Genomic DNA, 20,598 nt, shown 5'->3' with positions numbered 1-20,598 from the left:
CACAACTAAAGGTAAACCTCCAGACAGGTTTGCAGTCACAAACGTGTGGGTCAGTATGGCTCGATGTGAACCTGAGAGTTTTAAGGATGTTCAGAAACTGCCTCAGGAAGAAGCCAGGAAATGGCATGAGGCAATGAAGGAGATAGGCTCAATGGAGTCTCTGGGTGTGTTCTCCCTCAAGATGCTGCCGGCGGGCAAGCAGGCCATGAGCGGTCACTGGGTTTATTGTCTTAAACCCACAGCAACAGGGGAACCACAATACAAGGCTAGGCTAGTAGCCAGAGGTTTCACACAACGGAAGGGGCTGCATTACACTGAGGTATATGCTCCCACTTCCAGGAGTGAAACTCTGTGCATGCTTTTAGTTATTGCTGCACAAAGAGGTTTTCAGGTGCATCACTTTGATGTGGATGTGGCCTATTTGAACTCAGACCTCCAGGAGGGTACATGCTTCCTCCTCCAGGGTTTGAAGGCTGGATGCTGTGTGGAAATTTCACAAGTCAATTTACAGGCTGAAACAGTCAGCCAGGACTTGGAACTTGCGTCTGAATGAAGCCTTAGAGTAGTTAGGTTTCAAGAAGAGTCTTGCTGACAGCTGCCTGTACCCAAAAGGGTCAGGAGAGTCACAAGAACTGGTCTTGGTGTTTGTAGATGACATAATTCATGTCTCAAGGGCAGACAAACAGGTCAGAAGTTTGCCAAAGAGCTTGGAAAACGTTTTCAACTCAAGAACCTGGGTGCAGTGAAGGTCTACCTAGGGGTACAGATAGACAGGTCTGAAGATGGAAGCTTCTTGCTCAGTCAGAAAGGCAAGATTAAGCAGTTGCTCAAGAATTTAAGAATGTCTGATTGTGCAGGGGTTAGGACACCCATGGAGACAAGCTACGTGAAAGACAGTCAGCTAGGAGAACGCGTTGAGTTTGAGAATGCTGAGATCTTTCAGTCAGCTCTGGGTAGTCTGTTGTATCTTTCCCAGTGGAGCAGGCTGGACATTGCTTTTGCTACCAATCTGCTTAGCCAGGAAGCTACAAAACCCAGTGTAAATGCCTGGAATGGTATTAAGCGGGTGCTAAGATACCTGCAGGATACCAAAGACGTCCTGCTCAAACTGTCAGCTACAGGTGACACCAAGCTCATGTGTTGGACAGATAGCGACTGGGCGAATCTGGACGACAGGAAGTCTGTATCTGGAATGGTAATAAAGTTTGGGGAATATTCAGTTGGGTGGAAGTCCCAGAAGCAGAGTCTCATTGCACTGTCCTCTACTGAAGCTGTGCTCAGCTCACTGTCAATGTTGTGCCAGAAACCGGAGTTCTACAGGTGTCTGGTTCAGGAAATCTGCCGGGAGTGTTGCTTGCCCATCACTGTTTGGGAGGACAATCAACCCTGTCTGAAGTTGGCAGAGTCTGGGCAGTCTAAGGCCAGAACCAAACACCGGGACATACGTTTCCAGAATGTGTGTCAGAGTGTTCAAACAGGCTTGGTGAAGTTGCAGTACCGTCCAAGCCAAAGGAACTTAGCAGATGGGTTCACAAAACCTTTGCGCTTCTAGCGTTGTGGGGAGTTGTGTGAAGGTTTGGTTTTGGGGTAAGTGGTGATACTTACAAGTCCCCCGCAGCACAGGACGAGAGGGGGTGTGAGGGGAACCAGAGCTTACAGGGTTAACCAGCTCAGTTCCATCGTCCTACCTCTGAGGGGCAGAGAGATCTACATCCGGGATCTGTTTCTTTGTTCTGTCTGTACTTTCGTTTTTGTCCGGGATGGAGGATGTCTTTCTCTCCGGACACTGGCTGAATTTATTGCTGCTGTAAATAAAGCTTCTAGCGTATAAAGAAGCTGAGTGGAATCTTGATTTATGCATACTATGCACACACAGAAGGCAGAAGGCCAATTCACTGTGTTTTACTGTGCTGTGCTCAGAGGTCCAAAGGAGCAGAGATGCACGACGGAAGCCTACCGAACCTTCACCCTGAGCAATATTTCACGCCAACTGCATGAAAAAGCTTGCCAGAATAAGAGTATCTTCAGTTGTTTCCAGAAAATACAAATAATGGGCATCTGCCCTATCTCAACATGGATGTTGAACCAGCAGCAGGGCCTTCTCAGCAGTGGCATCCACTCTGTGGAACTCCCTTCCATCAGATGTCAAGGAAATAAACGACTATACGACTTTTAGAAGACACCTGAAGGTAGCCCTGTTTAGGGAAGTATATAATGTTTGGTGTTTTATCGTGATTTTAATATTCTGTTGGGAACTGCTCAGAATGGCTGGGGTATAAATAATAAATTTTATTATTATTATTATTATTATTATTATTATTATTATTATTATACAAAACAGGGACAGCCACTCTGAAGGCACTGCTCCAAACTGCCATGGACTAGGCTTTGGATATTTTAGGGACTTCAAGGATAGCCTTTCCTGCAGAACATAGTGACCTCCCGGGACTATAAGGGATAATGTGGCCTTGGACAAAGTGCTCCTTGCTAGTGGGAGTTTGCCTCCATGGAAGAAGACTCTCTTCCTCTCTGGTCCAGGCACAGCCCAGGAAGCTGGCAGCCTCCCAAAAGCTGTGCCCTTCCACATCTCCTGCGTTGGCTACTGCTTCCACCTTCTTACTAGCCACAGTCACTAGAGTCTCTCACCAAGGATGATCTCCTCCTCTTTGTCCTAACTGCCTACAACGCTGGTGGCTGGCAGGTGAGAGACAGAATTTTAATTTCCCCATAGCTCTTCCTTCCTTGCTTTCTCACCTGGCTTAACAACATCCACACAGGAGCTCTGAAAAGGAGTCTCAAAGGGAATTTCAATCTCGCCAGGAGGACACACTTTCCGTAACATGACTTAATAGCTCTGAGGTTACTGCTGGCTTCCTGTCCCCTCCCTATTAGCAATTAAGGGTGCCCCAATTAAAGGACACCATCCATTGTGCTTGGCTCTAGCATACCTGCAAAAAAATCCTACTCCCATGGGACATTTTGATTCACTGCAGCTGCAGCCTTCCTCTCTGAGGATTCTCTGTGCACAGATATCCCCATGGTCAACACACAAGGTAACAATTGCTCCCCTACAAGGAAAGGCAGCCAGCAACCCACAAGGCAGGCAGCAGAGAAGTTTGCTCACATGGGCCCTGGTGTCACCATGAGATCTTCAAGAAGAGATCTTGGAGAAGAGATTTTGCCCAAACTGCCTCCTCACAATTGGTTGTATTCAGAAATCCTAGTAGTGTTCTGAACTCCTAGTTTTCTGAAGGAAAAGGCCAAACATCAGGAACCTTCTGCTTGTCTGTAGGCAAAATAGAAATTTACATGTCGGCTAGAAACTTCCAGCTTACACCAGTTTTTTTCACACAGAGAAGCTTCCAGAACCCTCTGGAATTAGAATAGGAAAGATCAATACTTACTGCGACTAAAATTGCAAGCGGACAAGTCTATCCATGGCTACTGGCCAAGGTAGCTAAACTTTAGCCAGAGGTCTCAGAGCACTGAAGAAGACTTGCTGGGCTCACACACATCGCCTTTTTCACAAGAGGCAGCTGTGGAGTGGGAGAGGGAGACGTCTGAGTACACCGAGAAGAGACAGGCGCTGAACAGGGAAAAGGTGACTGTTTTGAACAATGGCAGAAGTTTGAGTAAATCAAGGATGCATGGATGCAGAATTGTGTTTTCAAATAATTCCAGAAGTTAGAATAATACAGGAATGGAGGAAAGCAGAGGGGGTGGGGGGGGTTGATTTCAAACAAGGGCAAAAGTTTGAGTAGAGTGAACAGGGGGTGATGTGGGGAAAGGTGGCAATTTATTTATTATAATTTTAAAATTAATTTTCAGTATAAGAAATATCACATCAAATAAAGTAAACATTAAACCTTACAATACTGTTTACAAATTCAATAAAACGTCCAAATGTGGGATTTCTCAAATCCCTTACTCCCCTCTGCCCTTTCCCGTGCTTCCATTATGTTTGTGTAATAGTATTAAACTTATTGTATCCAGTTCTATCTTTTATAATTGTATTGCAATTTTTTCTTTAAATCCTGCCAAGGGAGGTGGCAATTCAAAAGAAGCGTTGAGTACAGAGAAAAGGGAGCTTCAAAAGGCTCTGTAGTGTGAGTTTTCTGGTGTTCAGTTCTGTGTTCTACCAGTCTCTATTTCTGCTTGTAGACTTGTTTGCTTTTGAAAAACAAATCCCCCTCATTGTCTCTCCATGCCTGCTTTGTTCAACCTCTCCCTTTATTAAAACCCACAATTTTGGTCCCTTTGTCCCTCCACTCCACTTTAACTTCTGCCATTCTTTCTTCTGCCATATTTACTAACAATGATTAGCCAGCATGTTGCGTTTGCATTTTTGTAGATTGTTTCTGTAAAGCAAGAAAACACTCCAACTGTGTTTTAAAGGTATGGATATGGCTCTATATTTACCTAGAAAACATGAAAAAGAACGTTGGGTGGGACGGATATCTGTTTATAACAGGATGACTGCTACTGGGCTTCCCTCAACTTCACTTTTCTCTCTTCTCAGATCCCCCTCTTTCCTTCTTCATGGACGCAGAGAATCAAACACAGGTTGGGGAGTTTATCTTCTTGGGTCTCTCCAGAGCCCCAGGCGACCAAGTCTTCCTCTTCTTGGTCTTCCTAGCTGCCTATTTGGCCATCGTCACGGGCAACCTCATGATATTAATCGTGGTCCTGCTGGATTCGCGCCTTCACAGCCCCATGTACTTTTTCCTCAGTCACCTGTCTTGCTTGGACATTTGTGTTTCTTCTGTCGTCGTGCCAAAGATCCTGGCGAACCTCCTGCGCCAGAGTCACACCATTTCCTACAACCAGTGCATGGCACAAACATTCTTTCTGATTGGTTTTTTTGGTAGTGAGCCTGCCCTGTTGGCCATCATGGCCTATGACCGCTATGCCGCCATTTGCCAGCCATTGCACTACAGCCGTCTCATGAGGAACAGGCTGTGCGTCCATCTCGCTGTGGCCTCCTGGGTCTGGGGCTTCCTGGACTCAGCGATTCACGCTGCCCTGGCCTCCAAGCTTCGCTTCTGTGGAGCCAACCAGATTCCCCAAATCTTTTGCGATGTGCCCCCACTGTTGAAAATCGCCTGCAGTGATACGAGCATCAATGAATTGGCCACTCACATCACCAGCATCTTTGTGGGCCTGGCTCCCTTCCTCTTCATCATCATCTCCTATTTCTACATCTTGGCCTCCATTCTGAAGATTCACTCCAACACTGGCAGGAAGAAAGCCTTCTCCACCTGCGCCTCACACTTGGTTGTGGTCACCCTCTGCGTCGGAAATGGATTCGTAAACTACAACCGCCCAAGCACCGGCTACTCTCTGGAGATAGACACAGTGCTCTCTTCAATGTATTGCGTCGTCACCCCCATGCTGAACCCCCTCATCTACAGCCTCCGCAATAAGGAGGTGAAGGATGCCCTGAGGAAGGTTCTGAACTGCCGGAGGACAGTTTGAATCTCATTTCTGGTTCTCTGTAGGGCAGGGCTGCACTGGAACATGTCTGCTGGGAACAGTGAAATTGATGAGTGGGAATTAAGGAAGAGGGAGAAACTATAGACAAAGTCACTATCAGGGATTGGACTCAAGAGGGCTAGGGGAGATGGAATGGTGGAGGCCACCAACCCCTTCTCCTGATGCTGCAGAAGGAGAGGAATGCAGTATTGAATTTCAGCAGGGCTTTGAGGAGTTTGAGGGAAGCTACAGCTCAGAGACAGGTAAACAGAAGAGTTGGGGAGTGTTAGAAGAAGGGGGGAATGTGGAAGGGGAACCAGCTGACACGTTATCATTGGAGAGTCTTTCTGGTCAGGGGCTCTCAGAGCCAGGAGAAGGATGAGCCCAAGCAGAGTGCAGAATGGGGGGAGAATGATCACAGGGAGAAGGCCAGAGGACTATAGAGTATTTTTGCAGCTGGTTCTTCCTGTTTAATTGCCTTGCATTTGCTCCTATTGAATTTCATTCAGTTATGACCCAGTTCCCCATCTGCTAAGGTCATCTTGAAATCCAGTTCTGTCCTCTGCGACATTAGCTACCCCTCCCAACTTGGTGTCATCTGCAAATTGGATGAGCGTCCTCTCAGTTCCTTCATCCAAATCATTTATAAAGACCTTGAACAACAGTGGACCCAGGAAAGTAGCCTGCGGTACCCCACTAATCACTTTTCTCCGGGATGACGAGGAACTCTCTGGGTTTGGTCATGCAATCAGCTACTAATCCACCTAACAGATACCTCATCCAGCCCACGTTCTACCTGCTTCTTGGGGGACTTCAGCCTTACTGAAATCAAGATACACTATGTCCACAGCATTCCCCTGATCTACCAAGCACGTTTATCAAAGTCAAAAGTGAATACATGGAAATATGAAAGAACACCAAAGTAAAACCCATAAAAGCCCAAATCTCTCCAACATGCAGATGAGTGTGGCATGCTGGGTTCAGACAGTAGGGTTTCCCTGGACTTTCTGCTTCCACTATATGGCTGGGTGCATTTTCTCTACAGCTTTATGCATATGGAGAGAGGCTGAGCAAGAGATGGAAGGTTCATGATACCAGAGCACTCACTGCATTCTTGTGGAGAGAATGCCAAACTGCTATGTCAGTGGTTCCCAAATATTTTGGGAGCAGTACCTGTAATATTTCTGGGTCCAACAACAGGTATTGACAACGAGGAGTCATTTTATTTTACAAACTTTTATTCAGAGGAGCCTCTAAGCTGTGAGGGGATCCACTAGGACAGGGGTGGCCAACTCCCAAGAGAGGTTCAGGTCAAAGTTGTTGAGCTTTTTCTGCCAGTGAGTCCAGTTCATTTTGTTGTCTTTTTAGATAATTTGTAAAAAGCTCCCCTTCTTCCTTAAAGTCGCAGTTGTCCTGGTCTCGCAGTTTGTATGTCAATTTAGCCAGTTCTGCGTAAGTCATCAATTTTTCTTGCCTCTGTTCTTTTGCTGGGACTTCCTCATTCTTCCATCCTTGTGCTATCAAGACTGGCAGGGTTTGAATAAACATACACAAATTTATTAGTTGATAACATGATAGATAGATAATGTAAGGATATGTACAAGTGTATAACATGCAGAGAATAATATGTGCTAAGAAATCAGAGAGAGGAGCTGAGGGAAGTCTCTGGGGCGGAGGGTTTGATGGGGGAAAGGGGGGCAAATAATGAATATGATATGTTTTGAAATTTTGTTTTGCTGAAATTGTTAATAAAAAATTTTTTTTAAAAAAAATGTTGAGCTTTTTTTAGGGAGGAGGAAAGCCCCATTTTAAAAGGTTTTTGGGAGAAAAAGGATCAGCCACTCACTAACAAGTTGCTGGGGAAACAAACAGCCTCACTGAATAAACTCTGTCTTCTGTTCTGCAGTTCTTCAGATCATGCAACAATGGAGGGTGGGGTGAGGGGGCAGAGCTGGATTCAATTTTACCAAGGCAAGGAAAAAGACCCAGCGATCGGCAGCAATCTACCAAAACCTCCTGGGGATTGACCTGTTGGAAATCCCTGCACTAGGGTGTTGGGCAGAAGTGGGGCAAGGGCAGGGGTTTCGATTGGTGAGCAGGGAGTGAGCGGGGAGCAACCCCTGGATATACGTAAAATGTGTATAAAGGAGTTCCATAAACCCCATGCTTTCTGCATTGCAGGGGACTGGACTAGATGACCATGGGGTCTGCTCCAACTCTGCATTTTAGTATCCTATGTGATGCAATAGAAGGCGGATCGCCAAAGAATGGATGCTTTTGAATTCTGGTGCTGGAGGAGACTCTTGAGAGTCCCATGGACTGCAAGAAGATCAGACCTCTCCATTCTGAAGGAAATCAGCCCTGAGTGCTCCGTGGAAGGACAGATCCTGAAGCTGAGGCGCCAATACTTTGGCCACCTCATGAGAAGAGAAGACTCCCTGGAAAAGACCCTGATGTTGGGAAAGATGGAGGGCACAAGGAGAAGGGGACGACGGAGGACAAGATGGTTGGATAGTGTTCTCAAAGCTACCTGCATGAGGGAGGCAGTGGAAGACAGGAGTGCCTGGCATGCTCTGGTCCAGGGGGTCACGAAGAGTCAGACACGAATAAATGACTAAACAACAGCATGTGATGCAATATTTCTGCTGCATAATTTTATGTATGTTATACATAAATGTTATATGCATAATGTTATATGCATTGCTGTATGTACTGGAAACCTGGAGTGTTTTATGTGTATCGTAATATATATAATAATAAAACCAGTGTGGATAAGCTTGAGATTTGCAGGAGATTCCACCACTAACTTCTGCACACCTTGAGTTCCCCCAAAGTCTGTGCTGATCTCTCCCTCGTGTGGATGGTGTCATTTAGGCCACACAATCAGGGCAGCCCAGGACTGGACTTTGAAAATAGGGAGAATGATGTCATTCTCTGCCTCTGATGTCATTCTCTGCAGCTCCATCACACCTCCTTGAAAGTCTCACAGTAGCACCTGTTCTTTGCGTTTTCCTCTCCTGCCTCACTCCCTGAAGATTTCCTCTGCAGGGGCATCCCCAGGGCCCCTGCCTCGCAACATATCCTCACCTGCCGAGACACTTCTGTCCCCGCGCAACTGCAGAAACTTTGGAGCCGCTGCAGGCTCTCCAAAGGAAACATTGGCAGCCTTCTTCCAGAAAATGGGGATGATGCTTGTGGTGGCAGGTGCCCAACCAGCTCACCTGGGCTAGGTGGAAAGCTGGCGTTTCTAATGCCCCCTAGTTAACTCCTCGCCAGGTAGTCTTGGGAATAAGCCCTGAGATGGACTGACAATGATGCTGAACTACTGAAGGTTCTGTGGGCATTGAGGAAGATTACGAGAAGGCGCAAGATCTGTAGGGGAAGTTTGGAGCTGAGAGCGACCTTCTACAGAGTCAGACCTCTGGTCTTCCTCCAGGGCAGAGCAGCTCTGCAGGTACTTGAGCAACCTTAAGTGAAGATGTTCTGCACTGAAAATGAGTGTCAGAAGTCTTCACTCCACTGGTCTTGGCATCATTAGCCCTTCCTAACAGGGAGCAACAGGACTTGGGTTCAAGGAAGGAACAAGAAGGCAAGAAAGGAGATGTCTCCCTGTGGGGCCTGGTGAGGAGGCGAAGCTTTGCAAAGGGGGTGGGAATGGGTTGTGAAAGACTTGTTTGAACCTAAGGAATACTGTGGGGTGGCTGGACCTCACTGAGGGAGGGATGAATGGCATGCTAAAAGCCCTAACTGTGGTGGGACACAGGATGGAGGTAAGTTACCATACTTGCAGCTTTTTCAGTTGCAGATGATGGAAAAACATGAACATGCAACATGCCAAGCTGGTTAGAATTCAGGCAGACATCAAGACTGTGTTATTGTCTCTGACACTTAGGTGTGTTGGATCTCGTGGTTTCTTTCTCCCCGACTCTTTATTTTATTGCCTTTAGACAATTCATTAAGTAATTCAAATATTTGAGCACTGAAATCAAATCAGGAGGTTCATGCATTTTCTCAGAGTTTATTAAGCCAAACCTCTACATGTTCTCTCTCTGTGTGTGTGTTTTTTAACCTATTGACAGAACAGAAGTCATTAGCAAGTGCCGCTGATTTGAGATGTGAAAAGACACCCACAAGCAAGACGGTGGCCTTTCAGCTGACCTGCCCCTCTCTCTCTGCCTGGAGGCTCCCCCTGAAGGACCGGCAAAGGGATGGGTGACGCTGTCACATTCAGGGTCTCTCAGTTTCTCATCTTCCCAGTCTTAAGTTGAGTTCCCCACATCAGTTTGTAAATTGTCCTTGTGAGAATTTATCAACATTTTACAATGAATTTATCCTAAAACATATTTTTGTATGCCATTATGCCTAATGCACACCTTTTGCAATGCAATTTCCCTTCATTTAGCCTGCCTTTGTATGCTGTTTCCACCAATATATGCATTTGTATGCTGAATTTGTTCATTTTTTGTACACATTACTTGGCTGGAGAGCAGGGCTGTTGAATTTTGAGCAAAGAATGGCTGTGTTTCAGTCTGTGTGCTGTTCTGGAAAGTGACAAGCTTTTAAATGCAATCAGAATCAGATTTATCTCCATCCCCAGAAATGCACCAGCAAAAGATAGTTGGTGTTCCTCATTGCTGATTATGCATCCTCAGCTGAATCCAAGGATAGGCAAAATGTATTTCTTGTACAGGTTACTTTCCTTGCAGGTGAATTCCATATCCTCGATGGAAGCCAACAACCAGACCACGCAGGTAATGGAATTTGTCCTCCTGGGTTTCTCCGGCATGCTAGATGGCCAGAGATACCTCTTCTTGGCATATTTCGCCATCTACTTGGTGACCATCACTGGTAATGTCATGATCTTCACCCTGATCCAGCTGGATTCCCATCTCCACAGCCCCATGTACTTTTTCCTCAGCCACCTGTCATGCTTAGATATTTGCCTCTCATCTGTCACGGTCCCCAAAATCCTGGTGAATCTTTTATACCAGCAACACACCATCTCCTACAATCAGTGCATGGCCCAGATGTTCTTCCTGATGTCCTTCACGGGGGCAGAAGCTGTGCTGCTGGCTGCCATGGCTTATTATCGCTACGTCGCCATTTGCAGGCCTTTGTACTACTCAGGCCTCATGAACGCCAAGGCTTGCGCCCAGCTGGCCACTACCGCATGGGTTTGGGGCTTCCTCCATTCCGCTTTTCACACTGCTCTGAGCTCCAACTTGCACTTCTGTGGGCACAACCAGATCCGGCACATTTTCTGTGACGTCCCCCCGTTGTTGAAAATTGCCTGTGAAGACCTGTACATCAATTTCATGGCGACTCAGGTAGCCAGCGTATTTATAGGACTACTCCCCTTCCTGGCTATTGGCCTCTCATACTTCTACATCCTCTCCTCTGTCTTGCGGATCCCGTCCAATGCTGGCAGGCAGAAAGCCCTTTCCACTTGCGCCTCTCACGTGATCGTGGTCACCCTTTACTTTGGGAATGGGTTGGTTAACTACAACCAATTTGGACAGGGCTACTCCTTAGAGACAGACACTCTGATCTCCACGATGTACTGCATTGTCCCCCCTGCACTGAACCCCCTGATCTACAGCCTCCGCAACAAGGAGGTCAAGGGAGCCCTGAGGAAGCTCCTGGAAAGCCGGAGGAAGTGATTCCTGGCTTCTTAAGACTTGCAGGTATGCTTGCATGGTAGCAAGCTGTGGGATGGAGATCAAGGCAGACCCATCCGTCACAGATGGTGCCAGGGTAGCCCTGCCAGAGCCAAGGCATACCCCTGGCATTTGCCTGGCCATGATGGCCACCACAGAGGGCAGCCCTGCTCCCTTCGTGGCACAAGTGTTGAATAATTCCCCCATCTTGCCTTTTGGGTGGAACAGCGGGAGTGGAACTGTTTGTAAGTGAGTGAATGAAGGAATGAATAAAGAAAGAAATAACACTCCAAACTCTGGCACAGAAAAGTTTATGTATATATATATATTTAATGGAACTTGGGAATCCTGATATGGTGCACAAATCACCAACATCTCTTGCCCATCAATTGACAAGAGCTCATTTTCCCTATGTAGTTGCCATCAGTATATACATTTTTATTGTTGCAGGTCTCATGTCTAAAACACTCATGTTTTCAAAAATGTCAGTGCTCAGCATCAGTAACAAACAAGTCCGGTCCAGTACTGAGACCCACAGTGCTATTTATCTATTTTTTGGTTTAGTCATGTGTGAATATATTTGGGGTTTCTTGTATAGTCAAACCCTTGATGGCTAACGGCCTTGGATGATAACTGGGTATTCCATGTTACTAGAATTTAACCATGCAGTTAGTGCCCTCAACCTGTCTTGCTGAAGACTTAAAAGAGTTGTTATGCAATAATTTGATCAATTCTCTGAGTTTCCATTTCTTTGGCAATCTTAATTTCAGTTCTCAACATTTCCACATCAGTTTGCAAGTTTGTGAAAAGTCTTCTTGAAAATTCATCAGGAATTTAGTGCAAATCTTTGCAGATATACACATATCTCTATGTGATTGCCTAATATGCACATTTCTGTGATTTCCCTAACTTAATGCTTTCTGTGTTATTTTCACTGGTACATGAATTTTTATGAACATTTTACTCTAGTATATCCATTTTTCACACATTCATTGGCTGGAGAACTGCATTGCAACATTTGTAGAGGTGCAAATTTCAATGTATGGATCTGCATTTCATGTTGTGTCTCGTTTCAGGGGTGGATGTGCAGATTAAGTGGCATAGTTCAGAAGGCAGAAGCTGGGAAATACTGGATGGGGAACAGCTAGGAGAAGAAAACACTGGGAGGGAGAGGGTTAACAGATTCACTGTCTCTGGAAAGCATTCCTCCGCTCTCCCCAAGGTCAAGAAGAGCCCAGAAAGGGTCAGAACAGAAAGCACAGAAAGTACAGAGGGTACAAACTCAGATTACAAGACGTAGACGTGATGTAGATTAATAGGGACGTAAGGAGGTGGGATCATTAACTGGGAGCACCGCCATTCCTAGGAGATGGGTTCTTTGTTCTCTCCCTGTGGTTATTAAAGTTTCCCACTGGTAGGAAGACTCCTTTTCCTTTGTTCTGCTTATCTACTGCCACGGGGGAGGAAGCCAATTCCCTGAAGCCTGACACCCATGTAGGCCGCCTTGAGCTCCTTGGATAAAAAGATGGGATCAATCAATCAATCAATCAATCAATCAATCAACAGTGGGTCAACAAGAGAGGAGGCACAAGTGGCCCCTGCACTCTTCCATTTGTTGACTTATTCTAACACCCATGATAAAACATAAGAAAGCAACTCTCTCCAGCGTCACTGGAGGAAGGCCAGGTTATTTCTGTTTTGGGTACCATGCTTGAACGCAGGGGTGTACCTGAGGGTTGCCCAGGTTGGTCTCCGCCAAAGGCCCAGGCCCAGGGGAGCACAAAAATTGTGCCTCTCCACTCTTGCTAGGAGCCCACCTGCCTGTCCATGCCCTCCCTGAGCTGATCCTCTGGGCAGCCAACATCTCCTTGCCAAGGTCTTCTCTGCTTGAATGGGATTCATAGAGTAAGAATCTGCTTTGAAAGTCTACCACAGTAGGAAAATTCTTAAATAAATAGATTAAGACTAGTGGTTTTTCTCACGTGGTCCCTGGTTGGCTGCTGCACAGACAACCTTCTCTGCCATTGGATGGAGTCTCTACAAAGTTATTCCCCAAGAGAAACTCTTGATTTCTCTCTGTTTCTCAGTTTTCAATCTTAAATTCATTTTTTTTAAATGATATTTATTAAGATTTCCAATAACAACATGTAAATACAAACAACAACAACAAAAACATACATAAACAAAAAACAACAATTTCTAGCCTTATTTTTTCAACCTATTTTCCCCGACTTCCTCATACCTCCCCGTTCTGTATTCTATTTTCATTATCCAATCAGTAAATCCATTCCCTTATTTCCCAAAGTTTTTTTTTATCAATTCCATTCCTTTTCTTAATCAACATCTCTGAACACCATATTATTTTTCAACCCATGTCATTCTAGCCTTCATTAATTTTATAATATTTCTTAAGATAATCTTTAAATTTCTTCCACTCTTCTTCCACTGTCTCTTTCTCCTGGTCTCGGATTCTGCCCGTCATCTCTGCCAGTCCCATGTAGTCTGTCATTTTCATCTGCCATTCTTCCAAGGTGGGTAGATCTGGTGTCTTCCAATACTTTGCAATAAGGATCCTTGCTGCTGTTGTGGCATACATAAACAAAGTTCTATCCTTCTTTAACACCACATGGCTAACCATACCCAAGAGAAAGGCCTCTGGTTTCAGTTTTCAATCTTAAATTCAGTTCTTCACATTTCCACATTAGATTGTGGTTGGTTGTTGTTTTGTTAAAGTCTTCATGGAAATTCACCAGTATGTTAATGCAAATTTCTCCTATGCTCTCCTTCTCACTAAAGAAATGCTTTTTCCATCTCTTTTCTGGAAACATATGCCTACTTATCCAGGCATATTTGTATGCATTCCCTGACTGGACAGCTGAATCCCCGCCTGTCATGGAACTGCCATCAGAACAGGGGCAGGAAACAGAGGGGCAGTTGTGTTACTGGGAGCCTCTGAAAATCTCGCAAAGCAGTTCCTCTTCCAGTGATGAGGAAAGCCCCACCTCCACTGGGGAAGAGGGGAAAGGACCAGAGGATGCTGGTGGGAGCCTCAGCACCGCTCCTGGCCAAGCCGGCCAGGAGGGAAGCACGCCCATTCCGTCGCCCACCCTGCGCAGAAGTCTAAGGCGCAAAAAGAGGGAAGGAAAAGGCTGGGCATAACGAGACTTTTATGCTGGGGGAGGTCCAGGAAACAAGCACTCCCGGATTCTGCTAGCGATTGAGGCAGACATGAACTTTGGGTTCTGCACTGTAAATAGTTTTGCACCTAAATAAAACCTGTAAAAGACAGGTCGGAGTTCTGCCTGGTTACTCGTGAGCAACCACCTTTGCCATCTGACACCCCCCCAAAAAAAAATGGAAAAGGGTGAAATTAAATGAAAGCTAAACTGACTTTCTTCCCCATTTTTAAATAAGAGCCAGTCCTTTTTGATTTGAACATTGCAATTCCCTGACTCCCTTGGGTGCTGCCCAATACCCTTGCCATCAGCATTTTCTGCCAGGCGAAAAATACCGTAAAGCCCAGAGGGAGGGGTGTCTTTTCCTGGGCTTCTTGATCTCTCTTCCTTTCATTGCAAATGCATGTTCTTCAGGGCTGCTCAAACAATAAAAACCTTCTTTCTTGCCAGAGTTGGGTCCACAGACTGTATAGGCAAGACACAGCCAGGTGTTATGAGATGAGGTGGTGCCTGAAACACAGCCAGAAATGGAGAGCTTTTCTTAGGCAGAACATGAGCCTGGTTTGCCTCCAGTCCTGGCACGGTGGAAGGTGGGGACCCTGAAATCCACAAACACCTTCTGTCGCTCTTCACCTTCTCTGTCCCTCCCGTCTGGCTCTCCTCCTGGGTCACCTGGAAGCAGCACCCGGATCTGACTTTCTCCCCACCAATTGTCTGACTCTGCAGCAATCACTTGAGTTCATTCAGCAGGAAGATGGCAGGTGAGGAGCAGAAACATAAGGGAACCTGCGCAGGTTCCATCTGCAATGGGGTCCGGCGGAAGAATTGCTTGTCTGCGTGCACTGGTTTGTTTAAAAGCATGCAAACTGGGCATTGTCTAACACTGGGCAGGATGTTTGAATCAATATGGGAAAAGAGGAAATAATCCAGGCTGGCTGATTTACAGCTGGCTACAAAGCAATTCCATGTTCTGCGCAGCACAGGAAAGCTTCAAAGCGTTCAGAGTGTTCAGCGACCTGCTTGAGTCGGATTCTCTGTGTCCAGAATAGGGATGGACAAATCGTTTATGCTGTGAACCACCCTGAGATATGGGGGTGGTGGTATACAAATTCTATTTCTAACAACCACAACAATTTTAGTGCAAAGTTAGTGTGGTTTTTTTGTTTTGTTTTGCCAAATGTACACCTTTTTGCAAAGCAATTTTCCCCAATACAGTGGTACCTCTGGTTAAGAACTTAATTCATTCCAGAGGTCCGTTCTTAACCTGAAACTGTTCTTAACCTGAAGCACCATTTTAGCTAATGGGGCCTCCCACTGCCCCCGCACTGCCGGAGCACAATTTCTGTTCTCATCCTGAAGCAAAGTTCTTAACCTGAAGCACTATTTCTGGGTTAGCAGAGTCTGTAACCTGAAGCATCTGTAACCCGAGGTACCACTGTATAACACATGTTTGCATGTTATCTGCAGTGTGTGTGTGTGTGTGTGTGTGTGTGTGTGTGTGTGTACCCGTGTCCACAGACCCAGTATACACATTTTTGTACACATTACTTGACAGGGGAACTGCATTGAAGTGTGAAGGGTGGCTGTATTTCAGTTTGCATGCTGTTTCAGAAAGAGCTGATTCAGTAGGCTTGCCTAATAATAATAATAATAATAATAATAATAATAATAAATTGTATTTATACCCCACCCTCCCCAGCCAAGACCAGGCTCAGGGCGGCTAACATCCGGTATAAAACCAATTGATTAAAATACAACTTAAAAACAGGATTAAAGTACAACTTAAAATGCAGCCTCATTTCAGTGGAAGCCCAGATCAAAAACTGTTCGGGGGGAGCAAATGTCAAATCTTCACCAAGGCCAACTATCCAGACTGGTCCTACGTGGGCCAGAAAAAAGCCAGGGAAGTCCCCAAATAGGGGTTCCATCACAGAAGGAAAAGGAAAGTGGGGGAGCGGAACAGAATCTTAGTATCTCCCGCACCCCTAGCCCAGAGTGGTTTTATGGTTCGGCCTTATTCATCAGCTGTAGGTTCAGAACAGATGCCACCCCCACCCCCAAAGGGCTGCTTCTCACAGTGCATAAGCAATGTATGGCCTTTGCTGCCTCAAAATGCCAGAATGGCTTTACCTTAAACAACTGCAAAAAGGAGCTTAGATGCAATTAAAGAAGCAGGGAAAGTATATCAGGGACTATTAGCCAGGATAGTTAAAAGTTAGAGAAATGTTACATATCACTGAAAAACATCTGCTGGGCAGAACTATTGCCTTAGTGTCCCAATGCTCAACTTATTTGGTGTCATCCAGCTGACTGCTTTGGGATGAGCCCATCTGTTAATTTCCTATATTTTTTGCCAATATTTCTGTTCTGTTCTGCAGTAATCTGCTTTTTATTTAAACAAATCCCCCCCCCTCCAACTACATAGCTCAGTAATATTTTTTGATAGGACAAATGGCAAGAGATTCAGACTTAACATTAGGAAGAACTCTATGAGGACAAGAGCTGTTAGACAGCAGAACGGACTCTCTCAGAAGGTAGTGGACTCTCCAACTTTGGAGGCTTTTAAACAGAGGTTGGGTGGCCTCAGGGATGGTTCAGGGATGTTTAAGCTGAGATTCCTGAATTCCATGTGGTTGGAATGGAGGATCCTAAATATTTATTTCCCAATTCAAATCAGACTTCAAATTCAGGCAGTTACTAAACCCGTCTCTTTTGGCCTCCGTTAAAATGATGACCCTTACAGGTTTCCCCCAAGTTTCCCCCATTGTGGTCTCAGACAAGATTTTCAACAAACCTGCAATTAATGTTCTTTTTTCATATAGGAAACCTATATAGTAAATCCCAGTTAGGTGGTTGGAGGCAGAGTCCCCCATCTACAGACCTATCATGCTGTTGTTGTTGTTTAGTCGTTTAGTTGTGTCCGACTCTTTGTGACCCCCTGGAGCAGAGCACGCCAGGCACTCCTTTCTTCCACTGCCTCCCGCAGTTTGGTCAGACTCATGTTTGTAGCTTCGAGAACACTGTCCCACCATCTCGTCCTCTGTCGTCCCCTTCTCCTTGTGCCCTCCATCTTTCCCAACATCAGGGTCTTTTCCAGGGAGTCTTCTCTTCTCATGAGGTGGCCAAAGTCTTGGAGCCTCTGCTTCAGGATCTGTCCTTCCAGTGAGCACTCAGGGCTGATTTCCTTCAGAATGGAGAGGTTTGATCTTCTTGCAGTCCATGGGACTCTCTCTTTTTTAAAAAAAATACTAATAATATTTATTCAGGTTTTAAGTTTAAAAGATTACAAAAAGAAAGTTAAAAAAGACACACACAAAAGAAGAACAAAAAACAAACAAAAAATACAGAAAAAATACAGACAGGAAACAAACAAAAAAACAACCAACTCAAACTTTTACATAACTTTCTTTCCTTTGCTTACTTCCTTGACCTCCTCACACCTCCCTTTTTTTGTATTCTAGTTCAATTAGATATTTCAGCAAATCCTTTCCAGCTTTGTTTTTACCCTAATAATCTATCTTAATATACTGTAATTTTACATTCTCGTCTTTCGCCAATTAAAAAATCAATTTTTATCTAATTCTTTATATCATTTCTGCTAAAACCACATTATTTCATTCCAACATCCTTCTAACATTCCTTAATTTTACAATATTTCTGTAAATAAACTTTTTTTTTTTTCCAATCTTCTTCCACCGGGACTCTCAAGAGTCTCCTCCAGCACCATAATTCAAAAGCATCCATTCTTCGGCGATCAGCCTTCTTTATGGTCTAGCTCTCACTTCCATACATCACTACTGGGAAAACCATAGCTTTAACTATACGGACCTTTGTTGGCAAGGTGATGTCTCTGTTTTTTAAGATGCTGTCTAGGTTTGGCATTGCTTTTCTCCCAAGATGCAGTTTGCTTTTCTCCCAAGATTGCAGTTTGCAAATGCATCCTAGTTGTCTAGGAAAATATGAGCTGTACGTCAAGATGAAGATGTGTGGATTCAAGAGGTCCCCACTTGGTTGCTTTTCCCTCACAATGTAAATACAGTGGTACCTCTGGTTGCGAATGGAATCCATTCCAGAGGTCTATTCCCAACATGAAAAGAGCACAACCTGCAGCGGCGCATCTGTGCACACGCGGGTTGCGATTCGCCACGTCTGCACATGCACGTGATGTCACTTTGTGCTTCTGCGCATGTGTGAGTGGCGAAACCCAGAAGTAACCCTTTCCGGTACTTCCGGGTTGCCGTGGGACGTAACCTGAAAGAACGTAACATGAAGCAGACGTAACATGAGGTATGACTGTACTGGCATTCAGCCCTTTACTCTGCATTTATATGCAAGTTGTTCATATGTTCTAAGTTTGTACAAGTCTTCAATCCAGTCCAATTCATCAGCATCACTCTTTTTGCTGTGGTAAGGGCACAGAGAGTCCAGTCAAATTGTCCTTTTCTAAGGTTCCATGTGCTGGGTATATAATTCAAGAGGATGTTTTGCTCTGCAAATGTTAGGTTGTTCCATACAGTTATGTTGATGCTTTCAGTTACCGTCTGCCAAAAATCTTTTAAAAAACAAAGAAACCCACCTCTGCCCATGATTTCACATGTGTGTGTTCTGGAAGCTTCTTTTGTCTGCATTTATCTCTCTTCCTTGCTGCTCTCTTCTCAGAGTTGACCTTGATGCAGACCATGGAAGGCAGCAATCAGACGCTGGTGGTGACCGAATTCATCTTCCTGGGTTTCTCTGGGGTCCAAAAAGGTCGGTCCTTCTTCTTCCTGCTCTTTCTGACCATCTACCTCTTCACCCTGGTGGGAAACTCCATGATCTTCACCCTAATCCAGCTGGATTCACGCCTCCACAGCCCCATGTACTTTTTCCTCAGCCATTTATCCTGCTTGGACGTCTGCTACTCATCTGTCACCATCCCCAAGATCCTGGTAAACTTCTTGCGCCAGAGACACACCATTTCCTACAACCAGTGCATGGCCCAGATGTTCTTCCTGATGACCTTTGCAGGGACTGAGTGCGCCCTGCTGGCCGTCATGGCCTACGACCGCTATGCCGCCATTTGTCAACCCTTGCGCTATGCTCACCTGATGAGCAGAAGAGTGTGTGTCCCTCTGGCTACCACTTCTTGGATCTGGGGCCTCTTGGACTCTGCCATTCACACTGCGCTCTCCACCAACCTGGCCTTCTGTGGGGCCAACCAGATCCACCACATCTTCTGCGATGTCCCACCACTGCTGAAAATCGCCTGCAGCAACACCTATGTCAACGAGATGGCCCTTCATGCAGCAAGCATTTTTGTGGGGATCAGCCCTTTCCTCCTGGTGGTCATCTCCTATATCTTCATTTTGTCGGCCATCCTTCGGATCCGCTCTAACACTGGCAGGCACAAGGCCTTCTCCACTTGCGCAGCCCACATAGTTGTGGTCATCATCTATTTTGGGATGGCCAACGTGAACTACAACCGCCCAAGCGCAGGCTACTCCTTGGAAGTGGACACCCTGGTCTCCACACTCTACTGCATCATCACCCCTATGCTGAACCCCCTCATCTACAGCCTCCGCAACAAGGAGGTGAAGGGTGCCCTGAGGAAGGTTTTGGGGGGTCAGAAGAAGGGATATAATTCCCCTCACTAACAAATGGTGTGGAAATCAGACCACTAGATAATCATTTGAACTGTACATTAGCAGCACCGCTCCTTATTCTATCAAGAGGGCCTCTTTGCTCATCTGTTCCAAAGGTGCTCTGAGGGTTGTACAAAGTGCAAAACTATTGACACGCAAGTAGCATGCAAATCACTTCCTCAGATACACTGAAAGATTACAAAGATTACAAGAAGACTTCAACCAGTTATTAAAATAGGTTTGCCCTTTTAGAATCAGTTTTTCTAGCAGTTATCTTACTTTACTTGCAGTGTGTGGTTACACATGTTTTCGCACAACTTTGTTCTTGCAGCTAAAACAGAATATGAATCGAGCATATGCCTCCCTCATCCTCATAGGACTAGTTTAGCCAGCTAGCGTGGTGATCATCTAATGTTTATTGGATGGATTTTCCCCCTAAATTGATTTTTGAATTCTGAATTTATTGTTACTCATGTTTTATATTGTATTTTATGCTGTTTTTTGTTGCATCAATTAAGTGTTTTAAATTTGTTGTTAGCCGTCCTGAGCCCAGTTTTCTGAACCGGGAAGGGCGGGGTATAAATAAAAATTTATTTATTTATTTATTTATTTATTTATTTATTTATTTATTTATTTATTTTTATTTAGTTACGTACACACTTTAACCGTTAA

General features: G+C 45.2%; 3 protein-coding genes across 3 annotated transcripts; all 3 read left to right on the top strand.

Moving 5' to 3' along the window:
• Positions 1–4,539: 4,539 nt before the first annotated feature.
• On the top strand, positions 4,540–5,475 carry LOC309351573 (olfactory receptor 5V1-like; the record flags this gene model as incomplete). Its single annotated transcript, XM_081879335.1, has 1 exon — positions 4,540–5,475. The coding sequence occupies one exon, from the start codon at positions 4,540–4,542 to the stop codon at positions 5,473–5,475; it is 936 nt and encodes a 311-aa protein (XP_081735461.1).
• Positions 5,476–10,196: 4,721 nt separating this feature from the next.
• LOC309351575 (olfactory receptor 5V1-like) lies at positions 10,197–11,132 on the top strand (the record flags this gene model as incomplete). Its single annotated transcript, XM_081879337.1, has 1 exon — positions 10,197–11,132. The coding sequence occupies one exon, from the start codon at positions 10,197–10,199 to the stop codon at positions 11,130–11,132; it is 936 nt and encodes a 311-aa protein (XP_081735463.1).
• A 7,824-nt stretch (positions 11,133–18,956) lies between these two features.
• Positions 18,957–19,938, top strand: LOC309351642 (olfactory receptor 5V1-like; the record flags this gene model as incomplete). Its single annotated transcript, XM_081879430.1, has 1 exon — positions 18,957–19,938. Exon 1 carries the CDS (start codon positions 18,976–18,978, stop codon positions 19,936–19,938), a length of 963 nt encoding a protein of 320 aa, XP_081735556.1. The 5' UTR covers positions 18,957–18,975.
• Positions 19,939–20,598: the final 660 nt, after the last annotated feature.

This window comes from Podarcis erhardii (genome assembly GCF_964252035.2).
Source record: "Podarcis erhardii genome assembly, chromosome: 10".
Classification (NCBI taxonomy): domain Eukaryota; kingdom Metazoa; phylum Chordata; class Lepidosauria; order Squamata; family Lacertidae; genus Podarcis; species Podarcis erhardii.
This window is presented reverse-complemented; position numbering and strand designations above follow the sequence as displayed.